We start from the raw sequence: 21,531 nt of genomic DNA, 5'->3' as shown, positions 1-21,531 counted from the left end.
ACACACACACACACTCACACACCCCTTATTCAGTCACTCATACACCAGCAGACAGCCATTTCCCAAAATTAGGGGAGAATTTCTTGGGCAGTGTATATATGTCCAGTTGGCTAATAAGAAAATACTCCTTCCAGCCTGGGCCTTGACTAGTTATGGGGTGGGAGGGAAGGGGGGACAAGTTAGTCCTTATTGTATCCACTGCTGGGAAGAACATTCAAACTCTCCCCCACCCCCACCCCACCCCCCTCTTGGCTGCCCCAGCCTTGTCTCTCTGGCCCCTTCTTTTCCATTTCAGGGAGGGCAGGGTGCTGTTCAGGCAGTGAAGGGGAGCCCCCGTGTGTCTAGAAGGTCTCTCCCCACCCCCACCCCGTGTGAGTTTGTACTCCTTGGCATCTTTGCCTGGGTTGGGTGTTGGGGAGCTCAAATTGCAGCTACAAACTGGCTGGCAGCCAGGGGCCGTCTATTTAAAAGCGCCTGCTCAACCCGAGCCTTTAGTCTCTTTGGAAACTTCTGCCGGGGAAAAAAGAGCTAGGAAAGAGCTGCAAAGCGGTGTGGGTTTTTTCCTTTTTTTTTTTTTTTTTTTTTTTTTTTTTTTTTCCTTTTCCTCCTTTTCATTACCCCCTCCTCGGTTTGCACCCTTCTTCGAGCTTCACGTAGAACCTGCGAATTTCGAAGAGGTGCTGGCAGAGTGGGAGGAAAGAGGTGTTAGGGGTTTGGATTTGGTCTTTTTTTTTTTTTTTTTTTTTTTAATTTCTTGATTTCAACATTTTCCCCCCACCGTCGCGGCTGCAGCCGCCGCCTCATACCTGTTCCGCGGCAGCCGTGCGCCGCTGGCGGCTGAGGGTTAGAAAGGAGAAGGGTGTAGTTTGAGATTTTAAACAAAAATTTCGAAGAAAAATCTATTTTTATCCCTCCCCCCTCCACTGCCTCCGAGCTCATTATTCTGGTTGTTGTTTGAGGGGGGGGACAATTTTTTGCTCCCTCCCAGCCCCTGCAATTCTGACCAGGCCAGGCTTGGGGGTTTGTTTCTCTGACCTCCAATTCCTCTGCGTGCACCTGGCGCTGCTCTTTTTCCCCCTACCTGTTGCAAGTCTGTAATCTTTGCAATTGGGACTTGCTTGCAGGCACTCCAGCCCTCCATCGCTCCCTGCATTTTGCAATTGTCTGGGGGAGGGCACCTGCTCTACCTGCCAGAAATTTTAAAAAGAAAAGAATTTCTCCGCGCGCCTTCCTGGCCCCTTTCTCCTTGCACTCTCGATCTCCTGCCCCGCCCCAGGTAAAGGGGGAGACTCGGAGAAGATGGTGCTCACCGCGGTCCTCCTGCTGCTGGCCGCCTGTGCCGGACCGGCCCAGGGCCTGGGCTCCTTCGTGCACTGCGAGCCCTGCGACGAGAAAGCCCTCTCCATGTGCCCCCCCAGCCCCCTTGGCTGTGAGCTGGTCAAGGAGCCTGGCTGCGGCTGCTGCATGACCTGCGCCCTGGCGGAGGGGCAGTCGTGCGGCGTCTACACTGAGCGCTGCGCCCAGGGGCTGCGCTGCCTCCCCCGGCAGGACGAGGAGAAGCCGCTGCACGCCCTGCTGCACGGCCGCGGGGTTTGCCTCAACGAAAAGAGCTACCGCGAGCAAGCCAAGATCGGTGAGCGCTCTCAGTGTGCCAGGCAGTTACACGGCGCACGGGCGGGGGACTTGGGACAGGCTGGCCCCGCGCGCTCTGCCCAGCAAGTGGCTTAGAGCCGGGGTGCAGCCCGGGAGGAGGGCGGGGAGGGTCCTTGCACCTTGGAATTCGAGCCCTGACAGATCCTGCTACCCCGGGCTGCGGTTAGCCGAGCTTCTGCAGGTTTTCGCTCCTTCTCTTCGCCCCTGCCCCCACCTCTCTCCCCTCGACTGAATACCGACTCTGAGCTCTTACTTGGTCTCTAGGTCCAAACCCCCAGGTACTCAATCTCCATTCCGAAAGTGTGCACCTTACGTTATCATCTCCTTCTACCACCCCACCCCCTATCCACTCAATACGGTTTTTTTTTGGGGGGGGGTCCTAAACTTGAAAAAAAAATTTCCTTTGTTAAAATATTGTTTTAACTGAGGACCGGGAGAGAGAGACGCTACCGGTCTTCTGTGCTAATTCCACCTTTGTCCCTCCCAACCCCCTACCCGCCCCCGCCAGTCTTTCTTTGACGTTTCTATTCTCCAACCCCGCCACACCACACAAACACACGTACACGCACACTCACATGCACACATACACGCACGCACGCATTCTAGGTAGCTAATGCCTTTTGGGTGGGGACTTCGATGCCCCTCCCACGTGCACTCTCGTCGATTTAGACTTGACTGATTGTGGTAGATTGTAAAACATGTGAATATGCAAAATACTTTTTTTTTCCCTCCCCGGTGGGGAAAGATTACTTTAGACCAGCGCGGCTGGGAGGTAAGGGGTTGGGGGAGGGGAGTAAGAGAAAGGGACTGGCAGGAAGTGTTCGGTGTTCCTGGGCTGAGTTTTTGTCCTTGAGTCTTAATTCCTTTTCCTCTGTCCCAATTCAGATTTTACCTAGGAAGAAAGATGGAAATAGGGTTGGGAGGCCAGAAGACATGTGAAATTCAGACATCACAGCTTCTCCGCCAGCGCTAATCCCCCACTCTCTTTCCTCACCACTCAGTAGCAAACCTGATCACAAGTGGGTGTGGTGTAAATGCGAGAGGGGCCCTGGAAACGCAGAATGCATAATCAAGGGGGCGGAGACGAAAAGCCCCGCACCCGCACCCGGAGCCTCCCCTCCGCCTCCCAGTAGCCCCGCCCCTGGTCTGCCCCGCCCACAAATTCTCAATGCCTGAAGTCTAGGGTTTAAAAGGTTGACAGAGCTCCTTGTTCAATCAGAACAGATCTGCGCCCCTTAGACTGGGTTTCCTTTGGGAAGTTACCTGGTCTTAAATGTTAAAAAGAAAAAAAAAAGTTTAATGAACTGTACATGAAAGTCTGAGTTCCAAGGCGTCAACCTATTGATCCTCTCCCAAAAGGGTGAAGACTTGTCTAAATAATGTTCATTCTGTAATTTCTTACGGGAACAATGCTTTTCTTGCCTCCTATTCCCTTCCGTTATGAGCACCCAACACGAGTTTTAACTGCAATCTACAGACACTATCATGTAGGAAAGGTGCTTGAGAAGAGGCAGGAGAGCTTTCTTGGGTTCAACCTGAAGAACCACCAACCCCCAACCCTGCAGAGTTTGCCTGTCCACCCCTCCAGCTTTGCAAGAGGTAGTCTTTCTCCCGAGTGCAGCCGGCAAAAAGGCAGAGAAGACAATGTGGAGGCCCCAGAGGCCGGTTTGTGAAGTTATTTTTATTAAGAGCCAATTTTCAAAGGCGATCCCGCCCTCCTTCATCTTGTGGGATGTGGATTTGGGAAAGCTTAGCACCGGGGGAAAAGGTATGAATCCATTTCCTGCCTTGGAAGCAAGCGCTCTGGGTAACAATCCGGTCACATCGAAAGTATGCAAGGTATCGCTCAGCCACATTCTGGCCCCACTTTTATTTGCCCAGCTGTGTGGTTGGTGTGATGTGGTTGGTGTGGAGGGTGAGCGCGCGCGCAGTTGCTGGGAGGAGAGTAAATTGGCGCATCTAACTTAACAGTTTAACACGCACACGCACACATGGGCTTTTGTCCCAATCAAGAAGCCTTAGAGACTTCTCTGCAGCCTCTTCCTTAGCCCCCACCTTCAAGGTACCTCTGAGTCAATGAGGAGCAGCAGCCCTGCCCCACCCCCACCGCAGTCCTTCCTTCAGACTCCACCCTGCCTAAGGCAGGTGCCTGCCCCAATGCCGTTGCTGGACTGCTGCCTTTGACCCGCGGCCGGAGCTGACGCCTGCTCCTGGCTAGAGGGATGGATGGGTCCCCCAAAAGTTGGAGATGGTGCAGCGACAGTACTTAAAGGGAGGAAAACGAAGAGAGAGAGGGAGAGTGTCGCCTCCTTCAGCCAAAATTGCTGCCCTCCTAACACTCCATGCCACTTTTCCCTACCAGTAACAGCAGCGCGAACTTGGCTTTCCGCCCCCCCGCGGTTTGCCGGATAGATTTGTGTGTGTGTGAGTGTGTGTGTGTGTAGACAGACATAGATTTTTTTTTTTTCCCAACAAAAAAATGCATTTCTAGAATCAGAAATGGGGAGTTGAGGAGAGCGAGATGGCAGGCAGCCAATGCTTCTTGGAGGAAGAGCGGAGGGCGGGCGGGCGGGGACTGGTGTTTTGCTAGGCGCGTTGCTGAGCAACGGGAGAGGGAGTGAGCCTGCAAGCCTGGTGCTGGGAGCGCTCAGGGCTCTGCATTTTATTTTGGCCAGTTCAGGGGCAAAGATAGATATAGAAACAGAGGGCAATGTGTGTGAGGCTGGAGAGAGGCGGGAGACAGGAGTTATTTATTGAACCAAGCTCGTGAGCTGGGCCGAGTCAGCGAAGGACCCAGCTTTGCTCTGGGCATTGTTTGGAGAAGGAGCCTTGCGGCTTTACTGGCGCGCATTCTTGTCCAGGTCTGGAAGATATCTCTTGCGCCTGTGAAACATTAAGTTTGGGATATAGGGAGAAGTGGATTCTGGGTTTCAGTTCTGTCATTGAGAAATAAGAGAGGAGAGGAAGAACAGAAAATATGCTTCTGGGAAAGAAAAAAAGTTACCTAAATAAAAATGAATTGCTTCTTTGAGGGGTTTGGCCCTCCATCACCCTGGCTTCCATTCCCAGCCTGGTCCAAATGCAATGTTGAAGTCAAGTTCCAGAGTTAGGTTTATTGGCCAAATTGGTGCCTGGGTCGAACAAGATCATGGAAAACTGAAGGAGCCAGATTCCTTTCCCACCCGTATCCCCTCCCTTTGAAACATGTCTTTGAGAGGCTGGCTGTGCCCTGAGCCAACCAAAATGGGAGCTGGGAAGACAAGAGAGGATGCTTTTAACTTGAATTTTCTTGTCTTCCCCCTCCTTCTGCTGTGTCAGCTCAGAATGGAAGAGTAAGCACAGTTGGCCATTTTCTTTCCATTTCTCTTTTTTTCCCCTTTCTTATCCCCCCCCCACCCCTATCCCACCTCCTTCTCCACCCCTCAACTCCAAGACATCCCCTGAGGGTTTGAGTTTAAGCCGGAGCAGCTGTGTGTTAGTCCTGGGGCTTGGGTTGGATTTGAGGGGGCAGGTGGGCTTGCAGCTGCAGAGGGAAGACCGGGCTGACCTAGGAGCCAGAGGTCACCCTGAGGGTTAGAGCAAAGGGCATGGGAGCAGGAATCCCAACAGAAGCCCTGGTCCCCTTAACGGGGAGGGTGGAGGGGAGAAACTAGCAGGACAAAAGGTGATCTTTGTCCTCTACAGTTTTTACTTCGTACCTGAGCAATGTCTTTGAAACTTTGAGTTATTTAATGTATGGAAAGTAAAATTTTGGAGAAGGCACCACCGCACTCCAGGCTCATTGCCTCCAGAAATTGGAAGAACGCCACAAGCAGACCAGGTACCAATGAGGTCCCACTGGAAGCAGGAGTGGAGGGGGCGGGAAGTGATTGCCCTGACAGGGAAGCAGTTTGGTGGGGTTTTGTTTGAGTTTTTGTTTTGCATCTTTACTGAGTTGGTCCAAAATTTGCAATCCCGGGAAACCAACCTTAAATTGTAACCTGGATGTATGGTTACAATAACAATAAGATTGGTTACATATTTGCAAATATAAATAAGCAAATCAGCCAAAAAAGCCAGTTCTAAGCTTCTGCACCCCACCCCCCACATATCCAGAGAATCCACTCTTGTTTCCAGCTCCAATTTTTTCCATGATTTCTATTATGATGTCTTTTTTAAAATTTCTTCTTCTTAAACACACGTCCAGAAGAATGATTGGAAATCTCTAGGAGAGGTGACATGGCCTTGCAGCCCTACACTCAGCTTAGCTCCGTCCTAGTGTCTCTCCAGGAACTGTCTGGGTATTGGCCAAAGAAGCCTACAACTGGAAGGAGCGCACAGCAATCCTGGCAGTCAAGGTCTTCATTATACAGATGAGGATTCTGAGGCCCAAAGTGCAGGGTGAGAGGCAAAGCCAGGGCTAGAACTCAGTCTTAGAGTCCTGTTGATTCTAGGCCTCCGTTCCACTATCCCCGGCTTCCTTCCTTCCTCACTAGGGCTCTGGCCTGGGCTTGGTCTAACCTGCAAGAGGCCTTTGGCAAAGATTGCCTGAGGCTGCCATCCTATAGCAGAGGTTGCGAAGCTGAAATAAGCGCTCAGAACTGGGGGTGCTCCATTTGAGGGGAAGAAGTGAAGCAGCCCCAAAGTGGAGAAGGCAGTACCCCTTTATTTTCAATCCTCTCTGTTCCGTCGCTTTTTCTACACAGTCTTGCAAGCAAGGCTGGCTTAGGGCAGTGGTTTGGTGAGGGATGGGGGCAAGGAGGGTGGAAAGGGGTGGCATTCAGCCCAGACTTCAGGTCCATGTGCCAAACCTCATTTCCTGAATGACAGGGAGCTGTCCTGATGTGGGCAGGGAGGCGGGCCCTCGCTGCCCCTTGGCTGGGCATCGGTCCTCAGTCTCTAAGGAGCACAAGGCACAGGAATGGCCTGCTTCCCGTGGCAACCAGCCTCCAGTACCAAGGGCTTCCATGGAGCTGGAAGCGGGTGGGATGGACTGAGGGAGTGATTGGGGGATTCGTGCATCAAAAGAAAATTGAGAAAACCACACATCACAAAGTTGATAAGGTTGAGAGTGAGAAGATCACCAGGGTTTTGAAAACATTCAGGCACATATTCAGAAGGAGAGGAGAGGAAGGGCTCCGGATTCTGGCTGGGGGCTCAGGTTGATCAGAGGAACTGCTGAGAGCCACCCTAATACATCCTGGAGGCTGTGGCAGCTCCTCCCTTGCAGGGTTCCTAAGAAGGAGGCAGATAAGATAAGACTGTCTTCCCAATAGATTAGACCACCAGGTGAACCCTTGGCGGCAGGGGCAGGGAGGGGGGCTATTTCAGTCTGGGCCTTCCTTGCTTCAGGGTTTGGCAAGGGAAGGCCTCTGATGGTCTGGATGAAGGGATCAAAAATGAGATGACCTGTTTGTTTTAAAATACCACTCCCCAAGGGTTCACCTGGTGGTCTAATCTATGGGGAAGACAGCCAAATAAATAAGAATCTCATTTTTGATCCCTTTACCTAGACCATCAGAGACCTTCCCTTGCCAAACCCTGAAGCAAGGCCCAGATTGAATTGGAATGCAAAACCCAGCCTCGTATGACCTCTGCTGGTTTGCAGAAAAGTTTCCTGGGGGCCCCAGCTATCCTGAACTGTTTAGATTGTACCATCACAGCTGTACTGGGCATGCTCCCCAGTGTCTTTGTCACCACAGTAAAGATGACTCTCAGATCCTTTAGGATAGCACAGTTCAATTGAAACATAATACAGGCTGCATATGTAATTCAAACTTTCTAATAGCCACATTTTTTAAAAAGGTAAAGAGAAACAGGTGACATTTTCATATATATATATGGATATGTATATATATGTATCTCCAAAATGTTATAGTTTCCACATATACTCAAAATAAACAATTATAATGTTTTACATTCTTTCTTTCATATTAAGGCTTTGAAATCTGAGGTGTCTTTTACATTTATAGCACATCTCAGTTCAGACATCAAATTTTCATTGGAAATACTTGATCTGTATTTTAAGCGTCCTAAGATTTACAGTTGAGAGAAGCGATTCAGACAGACTCAAATGTTTTCCAGAAAACAAATTGGGTCTTGGTTTTTTAAGTTAAATGAAATAAAATTTAAAATCCAGGGAGTTCCTGTTGTGGCTCATTCGGTTACAAACCAGGTTAGTGTGTAAGAGGATGTGGGTTCGATCCCTAGCCTCACTCAGTGGTTAAGGACCCGGCATTGCCCTGAGCTGTGGTGTAAGTCACAGGTGCATCTCGGATCTGGCATTGCTGTGGCTGTGGCATTCTCCCACAGCTACAGCTCCAATTCAACCCCTAGCCTTGGAACTTCCATATGCTGCAGATGTGACCCTAAAAAAGTAAAAAAAAAGTAAAAGTAAATACATTTTTAAAAAAAATGCAGTCCCACTAGCCATATTTCAAGGGTCAGAAGCCACATTCGGCTGGTGACCACGTAATTGGATAGGGCAGAGGTCACTGGCAGGCCCCTCCCACACCTAGGAAGAGAACTACTCTCTCTACTCTCTTCCTCCTGCACCCAAAAAGCCAAAATGGAAAAGAGTCTGAGCTTTAATTGGCAGACAGGACATATTCCCTTGTTTGACCCCTAGCAAATCTCTCTTCTTGTGCGGGGGGGGCGGGGGGGGGGCGGTGTTCAAACCATCTGCTCCCTGCCGCCCCCTTCTGGTCATGCAGGACTTTCCTGGGAATGTGGCTACTTAACTGTTCTGTTCTCAATGGTCTGTGATGACTCATCAGTGGGAGTGTGGCCAGGTCAGAGAAATGGCCCCTCACTTCCTCAATCTCCTCATCTCCCCCCGCCACTCAAAGGCTGCTCCCTACCTCATCCTCCATTACCTTCTGGTTTGGGGTGTGTATAGGTATTTCTACCGAACATTCGCCACCTTCCCCAAGTCTAGAGAGACCGTAAATTGTGCATAGTGTGTATTTCTCATGCATACATTTATCACCAGCTGCCTCCCAGGGAACAATAAATGTGTACCAGAGTCTCGGCCCTGAATCCTACTTGTCCCCGGGTGGGGAGGGGGCAGTGGGAGAATGAGGAGGACCCTTCCTTTACAGTGAAGGATGTGTGAGCGGGACCCCAGCTTTTTGTGCTGGTGAAGTGTCACCAACTTGCTTTGGTGTCTTCATTTATTTGCCCAGGATAGAGATGTCCCACACCCACATCGGCCAACTTGGCTGTTGGTTCTCCTAGACCAGGATGGGGTGGGGGCTCTATCAGAGCTCAGCGAGATAAGCCTATTACTCTATCCAGTCACTGACTCTGCTCCCCGCCTCTGCCTTGCACCCAAGTCAGCAAGACTTCCCTCCATGTCTTCTTGCAACCCTCCCTTCTTGCAACTGTTTCTTAGGATGGTGGTTGTTTGGGTTTTTTTCCTCTTGGAAAGTCAGTGCTCCTTTCCTTCTCAGCCCCCATAATTCAGGTCAAGAAGAGCCTAGAACATGCATGTCTGTTACTGACCACAGAGGAAAAGAAAACAGAATCTTCCAGTGTCTGCCTGGGCCAAGGCAGACAATGGTCAGGGATCCTCCTGGTAGGAGTGGGGACGTTGCAGCTCCCCTGGGAGCCTCCGCAGTCCTCCCTACCACCCTGTCCCCTTTTTCTTTATGCAAAAGAGGCATATGCAGTGTAACTGAGTCTTTGGCCTTTGCAGCTGGGAAACGGTCAGACTTCAGGAGACTGAGACATGATTCACATTTTTGTTAAATAGTGAGCCACTGATCCATCATTTTTCCCATAAGCCTCTAGTTGTAGCAAAGAGCAGGAGACTGCAGGTTGGCTAGGAAATGGGGCAAAGTGGGCAGGAGACACAGAGCACCTGGCCCCACCCAGGCGTGGATCAGTGTCCTCGAATAAGCTGTCCAGTAGAATTTTCTACAGTAATAGAAATGTTCTGTCTCTTTGCTGTCCAACAGAGTAGCCACTGGCCATGTGGCTACTGAGCCCTTGAAATGCGGCTTGAGCAACTGAGAAGCTGAATTTGTACCTTGACCGAATATGTATTTATCTCATTAGGCACATGTAGCTAATGGCTACTGTCCTAGATGGCACAGTCCCAGATCAAAGAAGCCCAGGAAATCCAGGGGACCCTACTTCTTCCTGCTCCTACGAGGCTCACGTGCCTGCCTCCTTGTTCCCTCTGCAGCAGTTACTGTGCTTAAAGGCAGGGGCATGGATGACATGAACCCACCAGGTACCCACTGAGCTCTAACATGCCCCAGCTTAGATCACAGAACTGCTCCTAGACCTGCTTCTCTCTGTCTCATGACCAGATTCAGGCATCTCTCCATTCAAAGGTTATTTATTGAAGACCATTTATTTATTGAGAGACAAAGATAAATAACAACATTCTGCCCTTAAGAAATTTATGTTTAAATTCCATAGAGGGAGCTAGAATGAGAGCCAGGGGCCACCCAACTCCCCTTTCCATCCCTTGTGGAGAGCTTCTGGGTGAACCCATCTTATCTTCTGGCTAGAAAAAGAGATTCTTCCTTTCCCCAGGTCCCAGTGGCAAAGCCCTTCCTTCTTCTCAAGCTGTGAGTTCTGAGCACATCTGTTTCCTCAATTTCTGTAAGCAAAGTCACAATATCTGAGCCACCCATTTTCTCCAATTTTGATTATAGGTCAAGTTCAAGTGAGAAATGACCACCAGGCTGTCAGTGGTGCCAAGGTAGGACCAAAAGCCAGGGTGGAAGTTTTGATTGCAGGAAGCAGCAGGTCCCAGACAACGCACCCATCCTTGAGACTGGGGAGCAGGTGGAATGAGAATGCTTCTGAAGAGCACTAGCCTGATTCTGCTGCTGAATCATCCTGCCCCTGCAGGAGAACAGATGCAACAAGAGGGCAAGGTTGGAGAGAGTGGTCAGCTTGGGTATAGAGTGCATTTTGGCAATTACAGTGCGAGTAGCAGTGCCTCTTGATCCGCGGAAGCTGCAGCCTCACCCAAACACCTGCTGGGTTTGCTGGAACATGAGGATGGCATAGTCCTCAAGCAGGTTTTCATGTTGCCTCAGTGGGTGTTGCTGTATCTGTGTGAATGGGCAGCGCCTTATGAATGAAGGAGAAACTGAATTGGCCACCCTCACATGGCAGGGGCTGGGGCCATCAGAGTGCTGGCTGGCAGGACTGGGGGCAGAATAGAGCAGAGAATCAGAATGCACCCTAAAGATAAATATCAGGACAATATAAGAGCTCTTGCTTCCTTAATCACTGGATAGATGATGGAATTAAAGGGCCCTGCCTGCACAGCTTCCCAGAGAGGGAACAATATTGAACATTCCTTATTCCTTTGCCCACTCTGCAGCACCCTTTCCAAATGACGTCTAGAGATAGGAAGGGAGGTCCTAGATCTGTTTTTCTTCTTTCCCTGATCTTGTTTCAGTTGCAGATTAAAGAAATAGCAGGGGGTTACACACAGATCACCTTGACCCCGTCTCATCCTGCCTTTTCCCCCTGACCTCATTCGAGTCCGTTCCAGTCCTCGCTTGTCCATCTCCCTGACTCTTTAAATGCCTACCGCAGAGGCACAGAGAGGAGGATGGGTGAGGTTGTCAGAGAAGTAGGAGTGGGAGGCACACAGACTCCTGATTTTAAAATTGCTTACAGCCCCTGCTACAACGGGCCTTGGCCATCAGTCTCCTCCGCCATCTACTGGTCATGTGGAGGTACTGACCTGCTGGTCGATCAGGTTCCACAACCCTCTGCACAGTTAAGTTCCTTGGATTGCAGCTTCACCAGGAAGTCCTCCCTTATATCCCACCTAAATCCCTTCCCTTTCTGCAACCTTGTTCCATTTTCTTTTGATGAAACAGCTCAAGAGCCACCAGTCTACTGGTGCCTTCTTGTTTTATCTAAAAGTTAAACCCTCCCCAAATTGAAAGCCTATTTATGACTTGGCCGCAGAGCAGCTGAGTAGGGCTAGCTGGCTCTGGCACTCCAGCTCCAGTCTTACTTTCCAGCCCTTTAATCTTTGTGGCTCTGCCCTGGCTCCGCTCCAAGTTTCCGCTGTCTCTCTGGAGCCTACAGGTGACCACAAGACCCTGCTTAGTATCTTTGATACTCGACTCTCCCGCTGCCTAAGTAATAGGTCCCATGGGGTTAAATGGCACCAAAAACTGGGAGGGACATCAAAACTTTAAGCCTGCCCTTCATAAGCAGCCAAAGAGCCTGCAAACTGGGGAGAGTATGCCCTCAGGAACCCTGCCTTGGTGGAGGAAGGACAGAGGGTTTGCAGAAGTATTTTGAGTCCCTGAAAGAAGGTACAGGAATCTACATTTGTTTTCCTAGTATCATCCTTGCTTAGTCCCAAAGCTAAGACTTTCATAGAAAAGACTAAGAGATGTCAAAGTAAATTGTCCCAAAGTTTCTTGAACCGTGATTAATGGCCCCATCCTCCTCCCAGGAAGGGTGACCCAAGGTTAAGGAAGGCCCACAGCACTTCCCAGGAAAATTCCTAAAATGTGAAGAGTCTGGAGAAGAGCAGCTGATGTACAGGGGGCCATGAGCCAACATACTTCCACCAAGGGCAGAGGGAGAAGCTCCAGAAAAGATGGTGACATGGCAATTGGAGAAGGGATCCCTCTGACCAAAGGGACAGGGAGTCCCCAAAACAGGTGGCCAGAGGAGGAAGGGTGGCACCCCCATCCCAGATGCCTTTAAGAACTAAAAAGAACACCACTTGGATGGGTGCATATACTTGTTTCTGCCTGGACACGGGGGATGGACTAGAGGGTCCATTGGAGGAATTCTGGGAGCCGGTACATCCTCTGGAGGTAAGCAGTTTCCGGGGATCTCTCCCGGTGAAGAGGTGATTCCTGGAGCCCAGCTCCACAGGTGCCCCTGAGGACAAGCCAGAGCAGCCCCCAAAGGAGATGCTCACCTCCTTTCTTGCACCGGTCAGCATCTGGCCTTCTCATCCTCCTCCCCTCCCTTTATCTGGTTACAGTTGCAATTGAGGAAGGGCTGTGACCATGCCCCCCAGAATGCTCTCTGCCTTTCATTTCATATACATATTTGGCCGTGCTCACAGTACACAGAAGTTCCCAGGTCAGGGATGGAACCCAAACCACAGCAGCAACCCATGCCCCTGTAGAAAAAATGCCAGATCCTTAACCTACTGCAGCACAAGGGTACGTCCCAGCCTTTCAAGGGCAGTCATGTCTTGCCCTCTCCCCTACCCCAGTGTTCGAGTGAGGATCAGAATGCTGGGTGATGCCCAGAAAGGTTGAGTGAAGTGTCAGGTCACTCAGAAAGCTGTGACCCTGTGGTTAGCTTTTCCCCTCCTCATGCCCTCCCCTCACCCGGAACAAGGTTGCGGGTTTGGGCCTGTGTTACTAGATAACAGCACCGTTATTTTTCAGTGTGTGCGGAGCTCCCCGCCCCCCAATTCAGCTGTGATCTGCTCTGCATCCCGCCCCCATTCTGGTTCATCCCACAACCAAGAAAAGTTGGTTTTTACACCAAAACACCTCTCCATTGGCTAATCCCCAGGAGGCCTCACTCTACCTAACAGGTGCATTGCCTTGTTGCTTCAGCACCCAGCAGATCTTGATAAAGGAGAGTCAGAGCCCCAGGTCAGGCCATGGGGGGCAGGGGAGTGAAAGGCCAAGAGCGGGGACTGGGATCCTGGCCATTTGTTAGCCATTTGCTTTCTCCCCACTTCTTCTCCAAAGACTACTTCCCTTCCTCTCTGGTGGACAGACACCCAAATCAGCTAACCACCCAGAACACAGCAAACCACTGGAGGCTTCTCCAGGGTGGGAAACTTCCCTGCTGGGGCTTTAAAGACTGGATGTCTATTCATTGAATTTGATAAATCCCCAGCCAAGAGACAAACAAGTGCATGGGGACTTCTCACCACCTGCCCTCCTGATTAGGTTAGGCCAAGCCTCCTAATGCCTCCTGGAACCTCCCCTGGGCCAAGAGCTCCTGCCCTGGAGACACCAATGTCTTCTCACCAAGGTGCTCTTCCCCCATACCTCCCCTCACCCACCTCAGATTCTCCTCCTTTTCTCATCCCTGTGCCTTGCCGTCAGGTTCCTGGGTAGCCCAGTGAGAGCCATGAGGGTGGAGAACAGAATTTTCCTTCACTCTCTATTTGAGGTATTTGGCATTACTACTAAAGCCCCATTTTCTTTTCCTAGAATTTGAAAAGAGGGTAATGAAGGTGGGGTTCCCTGTCCCCGCCTGCACAGCCCTGCCCTGCCCTGCCCTGCACCGGCTCTCACTCTGGGCATCCTGGCCACACCCTGCCCACCTGGGAAGATCGACCCCACCCAGGGTCTGCCAAGGCTGGTGGGGTCAAGGAGCTGAGAGGAGGGCCTGGGACCCTGTGAGATGAGAATTTCATGGAAATCTGTGGACCAAGAAAAGGCCGGGGGGTGGGGGGCTAGGGGGTGGAATTAACAGATCAAGAAATAAATGAACAAAGTCTTAGTCCTTTAAAGGTCATAAGTCAGCTAAGTATAGACTGTCACCAAGTCACTGCTATATATAACTGCTCCAGCCCCAGCCAGCTGTCTGCCTCTCCTGGCCTGGAGTTGAGTTATGTCCCAGCCTCCCAGGGTACAGAGTACAGAGCCACCTCTGAGCAGGGAGCGGCGCTTTGGGCATCCATGGCCCCCACCCACCCACCCTCACTGCTCCCCACCAGACCCCACATTTCTGGATCTCCCAGGTCCCCTCCTCCTGCTCTTGGGGATGGACCCCACCACTCGGCCAGGACCCTCTTGCCCTCCACTCCCCAAGTCCAGATATACCTCAACTCCAGCAGTTCCTTGCCACCAAGATCTCACAAGATGATGACTTGACCTCTTGCACACACGCTGGCAGTCCCCCATTTCCCTCAAACAACCTAGATCTCCAGCCTGTGTTCTTCCATCACAGCCCCACCACCAGCCACTGCCCCATCTACTTAGCCAGCCCCCCAAAACAAGCAAGCCCCTTTCCACAGCCTACCCCACAACTCCTCTCACCAGAGGTCCTCTGCCTCCCATTCAACTTCCCCTGCTGTATCAGCTTGACTTTTCCAGCACTCTCCTACTCCATGAAGTCTCCCTGGATTTGTTCTACTGGACCTCCCACCACTTACACGAGTGTTGGTTCACGTCCGGATTCCTATTTCCCTGCTTTCCCCAGTTTGGTAGGCTCCACGGGGGCTGAGAGCCCATGCCCCACCCTAACCCTTCGAGCCCTGGACTCTGCCTGGTTGTGCCTCAGCCGGCAGAAGCTGATCCTCTGCCCCACCTCCCTGCAGAGAGAGACTCCCGCGAGCACGAGGAGCCGACCACTTCCGAGATGGCGGAGGAGACCTACTCGCCCAAGATCTTCCGACCCAAGCACACCCGCATCTCCGAGCTGAAGGCAGAGGCCGTGAAGAAGGACCGCAGAAAGAAGCTGACCCAGTCCAAGTTCGTGGGGGGAGCTGAGAACACCGCCCACCCTCGAGTCATCTCAGCGCCTGAGATGAGACAGGAATCTGAGCAGGTGAGTCTCAAGGGGTCCCATCTCCTTCTGCATCCGCACCTGCAGTCTCTGCCACCACTCCAGCTTTGACCTTGCCCCGAGTCTAAATGAGCATGCGTGGCAGTACTTAATATACCTGGGGCGGGGGAGGGGGGCGGCGAGGCAGGAAGAAGACCTTGGGTTGCAGCTTATCAGAACAAAGAGTGGCTCCCCTTGCAGACTCTTTAGCCCCCACACACCAGCCCCGAGCTCTGCACGATCAGGTGGTTCCCTCCGGTCTTGCCATGCCTCTCACCCCTCCTGTCCGCACACAGGGTCCCTGCCGCAGGCACATGGAGGCTTCCCTGCAGGAGCTCAAAGCCAGCCCGCGCATGGTGCCCCGCGCGGTGTACCTGCCCAACTGTGACCGCAAGGGATTCTACAAGAGAAAGCAGGTACGCCTCCTATCATGCCCCAAGGTCAGGGGTCTCCTGGAAAGGCCCTTGCCAGAAACCTCCATCTCTAAATGCCTGGATTTCTGGTCTTGAAAACCGTGTGTTAATATCCTTAATATCTTCGGATAGCCTTGCATACACCACAGTCATGCCCCCCCATTCCCTCCTACACTAAAATCTATTGAGGTTTCACTGATTCACCTTATGTACATGAATTCATTTTAAAAGGAAACTTTCCATCCCTGAATCATGTCACACAGTTTGTTGTGCTGTTTTCTGATGCAGACACTTAAATATATACACTATGTATGACTCTAAAACGTATTTTCACCATGTACCACCTGAAATTGTTCAGTGCACCATTCACAACCAGGCCACCCTTTGGGCAGTTCTGCTGCTGGTTAACCAGCAATCTTAGCCTGTGAAGGAGTACACGCGACCTCAGGGCAATGGTTCTCAGATTTCTAGAGCTCAGCATCTCCCCGAGGGCTTATTACCCACACCAGAGTTTCTTTTTTTCTTCTTTTTTTTTACAGCCACATCTGCAGCATATGGATGTTTCTGGGGTTAAATCGGAGCTGCAGCTGCAGCTGCAGTCCATGCCACAGCCACGTCAACACTGTATTCTTAACCCACTGAGCCCAACAGAGGTGGGCTTGCACCCGCAGAGACAATGTCGGGTTCTTAATCTGCTGAGCCACAATGGGAACTCCTACCTCCCCAGAGTTTCTGATTTCTAGGTCTGGGGTGGACTCCGGGAATTTGCATTTCTAACAAGTTTCCTCCCAGGTGACTCTGACACTTCATAAGGGCACCGACCTCTCACCTAAGTTAGGGGTCAAGAGCCAGATAGCTTTGGGTGAGTTCTTGGCTCTCATGCATATGAGCTGTGTCCTCTTACCCCAGTTAGTTAATGTCTCTGCCTCTGGCTTCTCATGTAAGATGGACAGTAACTGTACCTACTATTCTCAACTGCTTTTGGGAATAATGCACTAATCTTTGCAAAGCGCTTAGAACAGCACCTACAGTATAGTAAGTGTTAAGTGGTGTCTGGTATATGACACAGCTGTACAAGTGATGCATCTTATTATTATTATTTAATTATTTAATTTATCATCATCATCTTCAGGCCACATAACTCCCTGGAGAATATCAAGTTGGAAAACCCTGAGTGGGTGACATTAAAAAAAAAAAAAAAAAAAAGTTGTAGGAGTTAGCCAAGGGCAGGCTGCCTAAATCAGCTCTTTTCTCCAGGTCCTGTCATGCAATGTGGACACGAGGACCCCAAGAGTTGGGTATAGCCCCCTCGACCCTCTAGGGATGGGGGTCTGTCTTGGGGTGGGGAAGATGAAGGACCAGGCAGGAGCAAAATGCAGGGTACAACCTTCCTCACTGCCTGTCACTCTCCCATGCCAGTGCAAGCCTTCCCGTGGCCGCAAACGTGGCATCTGCTGGTGCGTGGACAAGTACGGGATGAAGCTGCCAGGCATGGAGTACGTGGACGGGGACTTCCAGTGCCACAGCTTCGACAGCAGCAACGTTGAGTGATGCGTCCCCTCCCCATCCTTCCTCCCTCGCCCCATCCCGCCCCCAGCCCCAACTCCAGCCAGCGCCTCCCTCCACCCCAGGACGCCACTCATTTCATCTCATTTAAGGGGAAAAAAATACATATATCTATCTATTTGAGGGAACTGAGGACCTCGGAATCTCTGGCAAGGTCTCAACTTTGAAAATGGCAACAACAGAGATGCAAAAAGCTAAGGAGACCCCCAACTTAAAAAAAAAAAAAAGATTTTCTTTTTGAGGCAAGTTGAAGGAACAGGGAGGGCAAGAGAGGAAAAACAGAAGAAAGAGAAGGGAGGGAAGCAGGTGTGTGTATGAGAGGATGAATAGGATGAATAGTTGTGAGAAGGAAAAGCAGAGTGTGGGCAGGAAGCATCTGCCTTTATGTCCATCCCTGACCTGAGTTGGGGAGCCATTTGGGCACAAGCAGGTGTGATCCCAGGTGTGATATTCTGTGACACACTTGGAATTTGCCCAGTTTGGATATGTCCCAGGTGGAAGAAAGGAAAAACAACAGGTGTCAGTGCCTCTCCTGGATCGATCTCCTGCAGCCAGCAACTTGCACGGCTTGAACCCTGTCCTTCCTCTCCTCCCCCGCCCCCCACCCCATGGCACTGTGATCTCTCTTCCCCCCAAAAATTTACAAAAACTAAAATGCATTCCATTCCTCTCAACACAAAGCAAATTCCTAACTGAGTGATATTAGGGAGATAGGTGTTCCTGAACAGATCCATGAACATGAAGTGTGTGTGCATATTTCACTCCCCATGCAGACTCTGAGAACTCAACCCACACCCCAGTCGTGGGAAGACCTGTTCTTCCAGGGTGGCTAAAACCAAGTGCTGAGTGAAGCCTGTGGTTTCAGCCCTTCACTGCATTCAATTCACAACTAGGACAGCCTCTGTGGGGGAGGATAGGCTGAAAAAAAAATGTGAGCTTGTATCTATCTACAAGGCTCCATATAGTCATATATAGGCATATACATCTATCTTCTTTCTTTTTTTTTTTTTTCTTTCTTCCTTCCTTTCTGTCAAAGGTTGCATTAACTTTCCAAGTAGTTCCTATGGGGGCATTGAAGCATGTCCTTATTCTGGGTAAACCAAGAAAACCCATATTCTTCTAATACCACCCACAATACCAGTGTTGCCTCTTCTCCGTGAGCAGCAAATGCATCCCTTTGTGGGACACAGTGTTGGATAGTTTCGTGACTTCCCACGTGCACGTGTGTTCACACGCCACCAAGCCATGTGGATGAACGCACCCAGTGGCGCACCCACCAAGCCCTCCAGGACACCCTATTCAGCTTGAGGCCCTCTGGAAGTCACTGTCTCTGGACCCCACACCCAATGAACCCAACAGGTCTAAGTTGGACCCACTGGTCCAGCCCAGCCTTTTCGTTTCATCTGCACAGAGCCTGCATTTGGAAGGCCTCTCTCAGCCTGCACGCTGGCAGAGCAGGAGAGAGGCTGAAATGAGAGATGGCCAAGAGGGAGAGGGAGGTGGAAGGGTTAAGGACAGGGAAACAGTAGAAGTGACGGTTCAGGCCAGAGTAGATGCAGTGAAGGGCAGGGAGCTGGAGAAACAGGGGGCTGACTTCCCTATTCTAGCTTTGGAGCAAAGTGATGGGAAAGGGGACAAAGCCCAGAGAAAGGTCCTTGGGTCCCCACCCAATAAGCTCTCTGGGATTTAAGAGGAACGAGAGAGGAAGGTGGGGGAACAGAAATGAGCTTGAACCAAGGAAGGTGGCTATCTTCAGGTGGGTTCTAGACTGTAGGTGCTGGACAGGAACAAGGCTCGGTTGAGATGGGCCGTGGTCTTGAAGGGACAAGCCTCTGTGCTCAACGTGCCCAGCTTCACCCCGCAGTGACGAACTGAAGCCAGAGAGTCTGTCAAGCTCTTCATCCACTCTGTTCTGGCTTCCTTCCTGGGGTGGAGGGTGGCAGAAAGGCCCTGGACAGAGAATGGATACTCTGGGGGTGCTGTCATTCGGCAGCCAGATTCTGAACCAAGCAAAATCCTATTCGCCACTGGCTCCCCCAAAAAATGGGCAGATCTGGGGCTGTTCTCTGAGGATGGAGCTCGCCAGCCAGATCAATGGCATGACACCATGGAGACCACCCGGGCCCCGAACTTGGGCCAGTGAATAAGGACAAAACTAAGGACAAAACCATCTCAGTTGGTGGAAAGCCCATGGCTCTGGAACATGGCGGGGTGTTTCCTGCTCACCCGCCCCCACCCCTACCGGGATGGTTGGCTGGGATGGGAAAGACAGTCGATCTTCATAGGACAAAGGGCCTGATGGGGGTGGCAGCTTTGAGGACTTACTCAACCTGCTGTGCCAGCATATCCCAGCTCTCTGCGCAACTGTCCCCAAGCCCCCGGCTCTTGTGTCAGCGTCTTAGGCCAGTATCGTCAGCCTTTCCCACTTCACTCTTTCTGCCCGTTCTTCCTCTGGACCTTGAGCAGTCGTCTCTCTGGGATCCGCCACGTGGATACTGGGGTGCCATTACCCCTAAGAAAAGACTGAGCCAGGAATTGCATACCCCACCCCTCCAAGGCCTGGACCTGGTTCCTGAGAGGGGCGCTCTTTTCCGCCCAATGCCTGATGTTTACTGGACTCTGAATGGGCCTCTGCTCCTTCCCTAGGCTCTTTGCTGTCAGCCGTAAGGTGGGGGATTATGGCCTGGTTTAACGCCACCCATCTCTTCAGGTCTCCAGAGCTCACACCAACTCACCCGAACCTGTGAGTCTCTTTCTAGTGCTTGGGGTGTGAAGAGGGGTGATTCTGGTCAGCTGACCACTCCCCGAGAGGATGCTGGACCTTCAGACAGAGGAAGGTCCAGCCTGAGCCCAGGGTGGGAGCTCAAGGGAAGGGAGTCATTGAGGAAGGTAAGCCAGGGCAGGGTGGCAGGAAGGCAGGTGTGGCGAGCTGCCAGCTGTGAAGTCCTGAGCAGGGATCCTCTTGACCCCAGGCTGCCTATTGGCAACTGTCTGCTCACCTGTGGGCCTCAGACTCTAGGTCTCTGTGGCCTCAAGTCTAAATGCTGCCCCGCAGGCCAGCAGGAGTCTCTTCCCATCCCCTTTTGACTCACGCCTCACTCGCAGTGGAGACCCATTGTCCCCCATTGCTGCCAGGTGATTGAAAGAAGCCTCACCAGGACTGATCTTCCCACCCCCAGAGCTGCCCTACCCACCCCCCTGGGCAAAGCAGGGCATCTGGGAAGGAAGACATGCAAAAGTTCTCAGACAGCCAGGCCTGAACAGAAAGGCCTGGAGACATTCAGAGGGAGGTCAGAAGGCCCCGTGTGGTCCCACCTCCCGTCCCCTTGCCCATTTTCCTATCACCACCTCAGTGGTCTCCATGGTAACCCTGCAGGACCAACCTCCTCTGGGGAGGTGGGCCTGGACCACCACTCTCCCACCAGCCAGCCCACGCAACCGCCAAGACCCCCTCCTTCAGCTCAGCCCCCTGCGAGGGCTCCAGCTCAGATGGGAATCTCAGAGAGGAGTGGGCCAAGGAGAAGCAACCCTCTGGTCTCAGAGAGGACGTATTTCCTTTCTTTCCTGGAGAAAGGAAGCTAAGTTTTGAGAAGTGGTGGGACAAGGGAACGGAGGTTACCAGCCAGCAGCGTGGGCGTTGTACTGTCCTTATTTTTAAAACCACTAAAGTGCAGACTGATTTTGCACTTTTCTCCACTTTTTTTTTTTTCCTCTTAAGTTTTTGATGTCTTTTTTTAAACACACTTTCTTGGTTTTCTAATGGAGTATATAGTTTAGCCATTTCCACAGACTCTGACCTCCTCTCTTTAACACTTTTTTTTTTTTTTTTTTTTGGATGGGGGAAAGGAGAGGTGCGGGGTTGGGGGGTGGGGGATCCAGCCTCTCCGCACCCATTCACCCCACCTCTCTGGACCCTAGCCACCAACCTGAGTCCTGGACCTTCCACCACCACCACCACCACCACCACACACAGTAGCCCACACGGATAGACAGTTGTCAGACAAGATTCCTTCAGATTCCGAGTTGCCTACCGGTTTGTTTGTTTAAACAGCAATAACCACAGCACATATTACCGTAGTTCCTTATAGTTTGACATACATACATACCATAGCGCTATTCTCTCCTCTTTTTGTTTGTTTGTTTTCAATTTTTTTTTAAATAAATGCTCATAATCTTTACTGGTGAAAAGGATTAAAAAAATAATAAACCAACAAACAAAACCTGTTTGTGGAAAAATAAATAAATGAAAAAAGGGGGATAAGAACTCACCTGAATGTGGAAGAGCTTGCCTCCCGTTTAGGGTTTTGTACCTAAGGAAATAAAACACAAAACAAAACAAAAACACCCCCGGAGGATCTCACGTTTTATTAAAAAAGTGAAGATTGCTGTATACTAT

General features: G+C 51.1%; 1 protein-coding gene across 1 annotated transcript; it reads left to right on the top strand.

Annotated features, from left to right (window-relative positions):
• IGFBP5 (insulin-like growth factor binding protein 5) lies at positions 1,300–17,271 on the top strand. The gene is given in 4 exon segments (NM_214099.1): positions 1,300–1,633; positions 14,930–15,159; positions 15,453–15,572; positions 16,989–17,271. Coding segments are annotated over 4 exon segments (816 nt in total). The 3' UTR covers positions 17,121–17,271.

Source organism: Sus scrofa, chromosome 15 (genome assembly GCF_000003025.6).
Source record: "Sus scrofa isolate TJ Tabasco breed Duroc chromosome 15, Sscrofa11.1, whole genome shotgun sequence".
Lineage (NCBI taxonomy): Eukaryota > Metazoa > Chordata > Mammalia > Artiodactyla > Suidae > Sus > Sus scrofa.
This window is presented reverse-complemented; position numbering and strand designations above follow the sequence as displayed.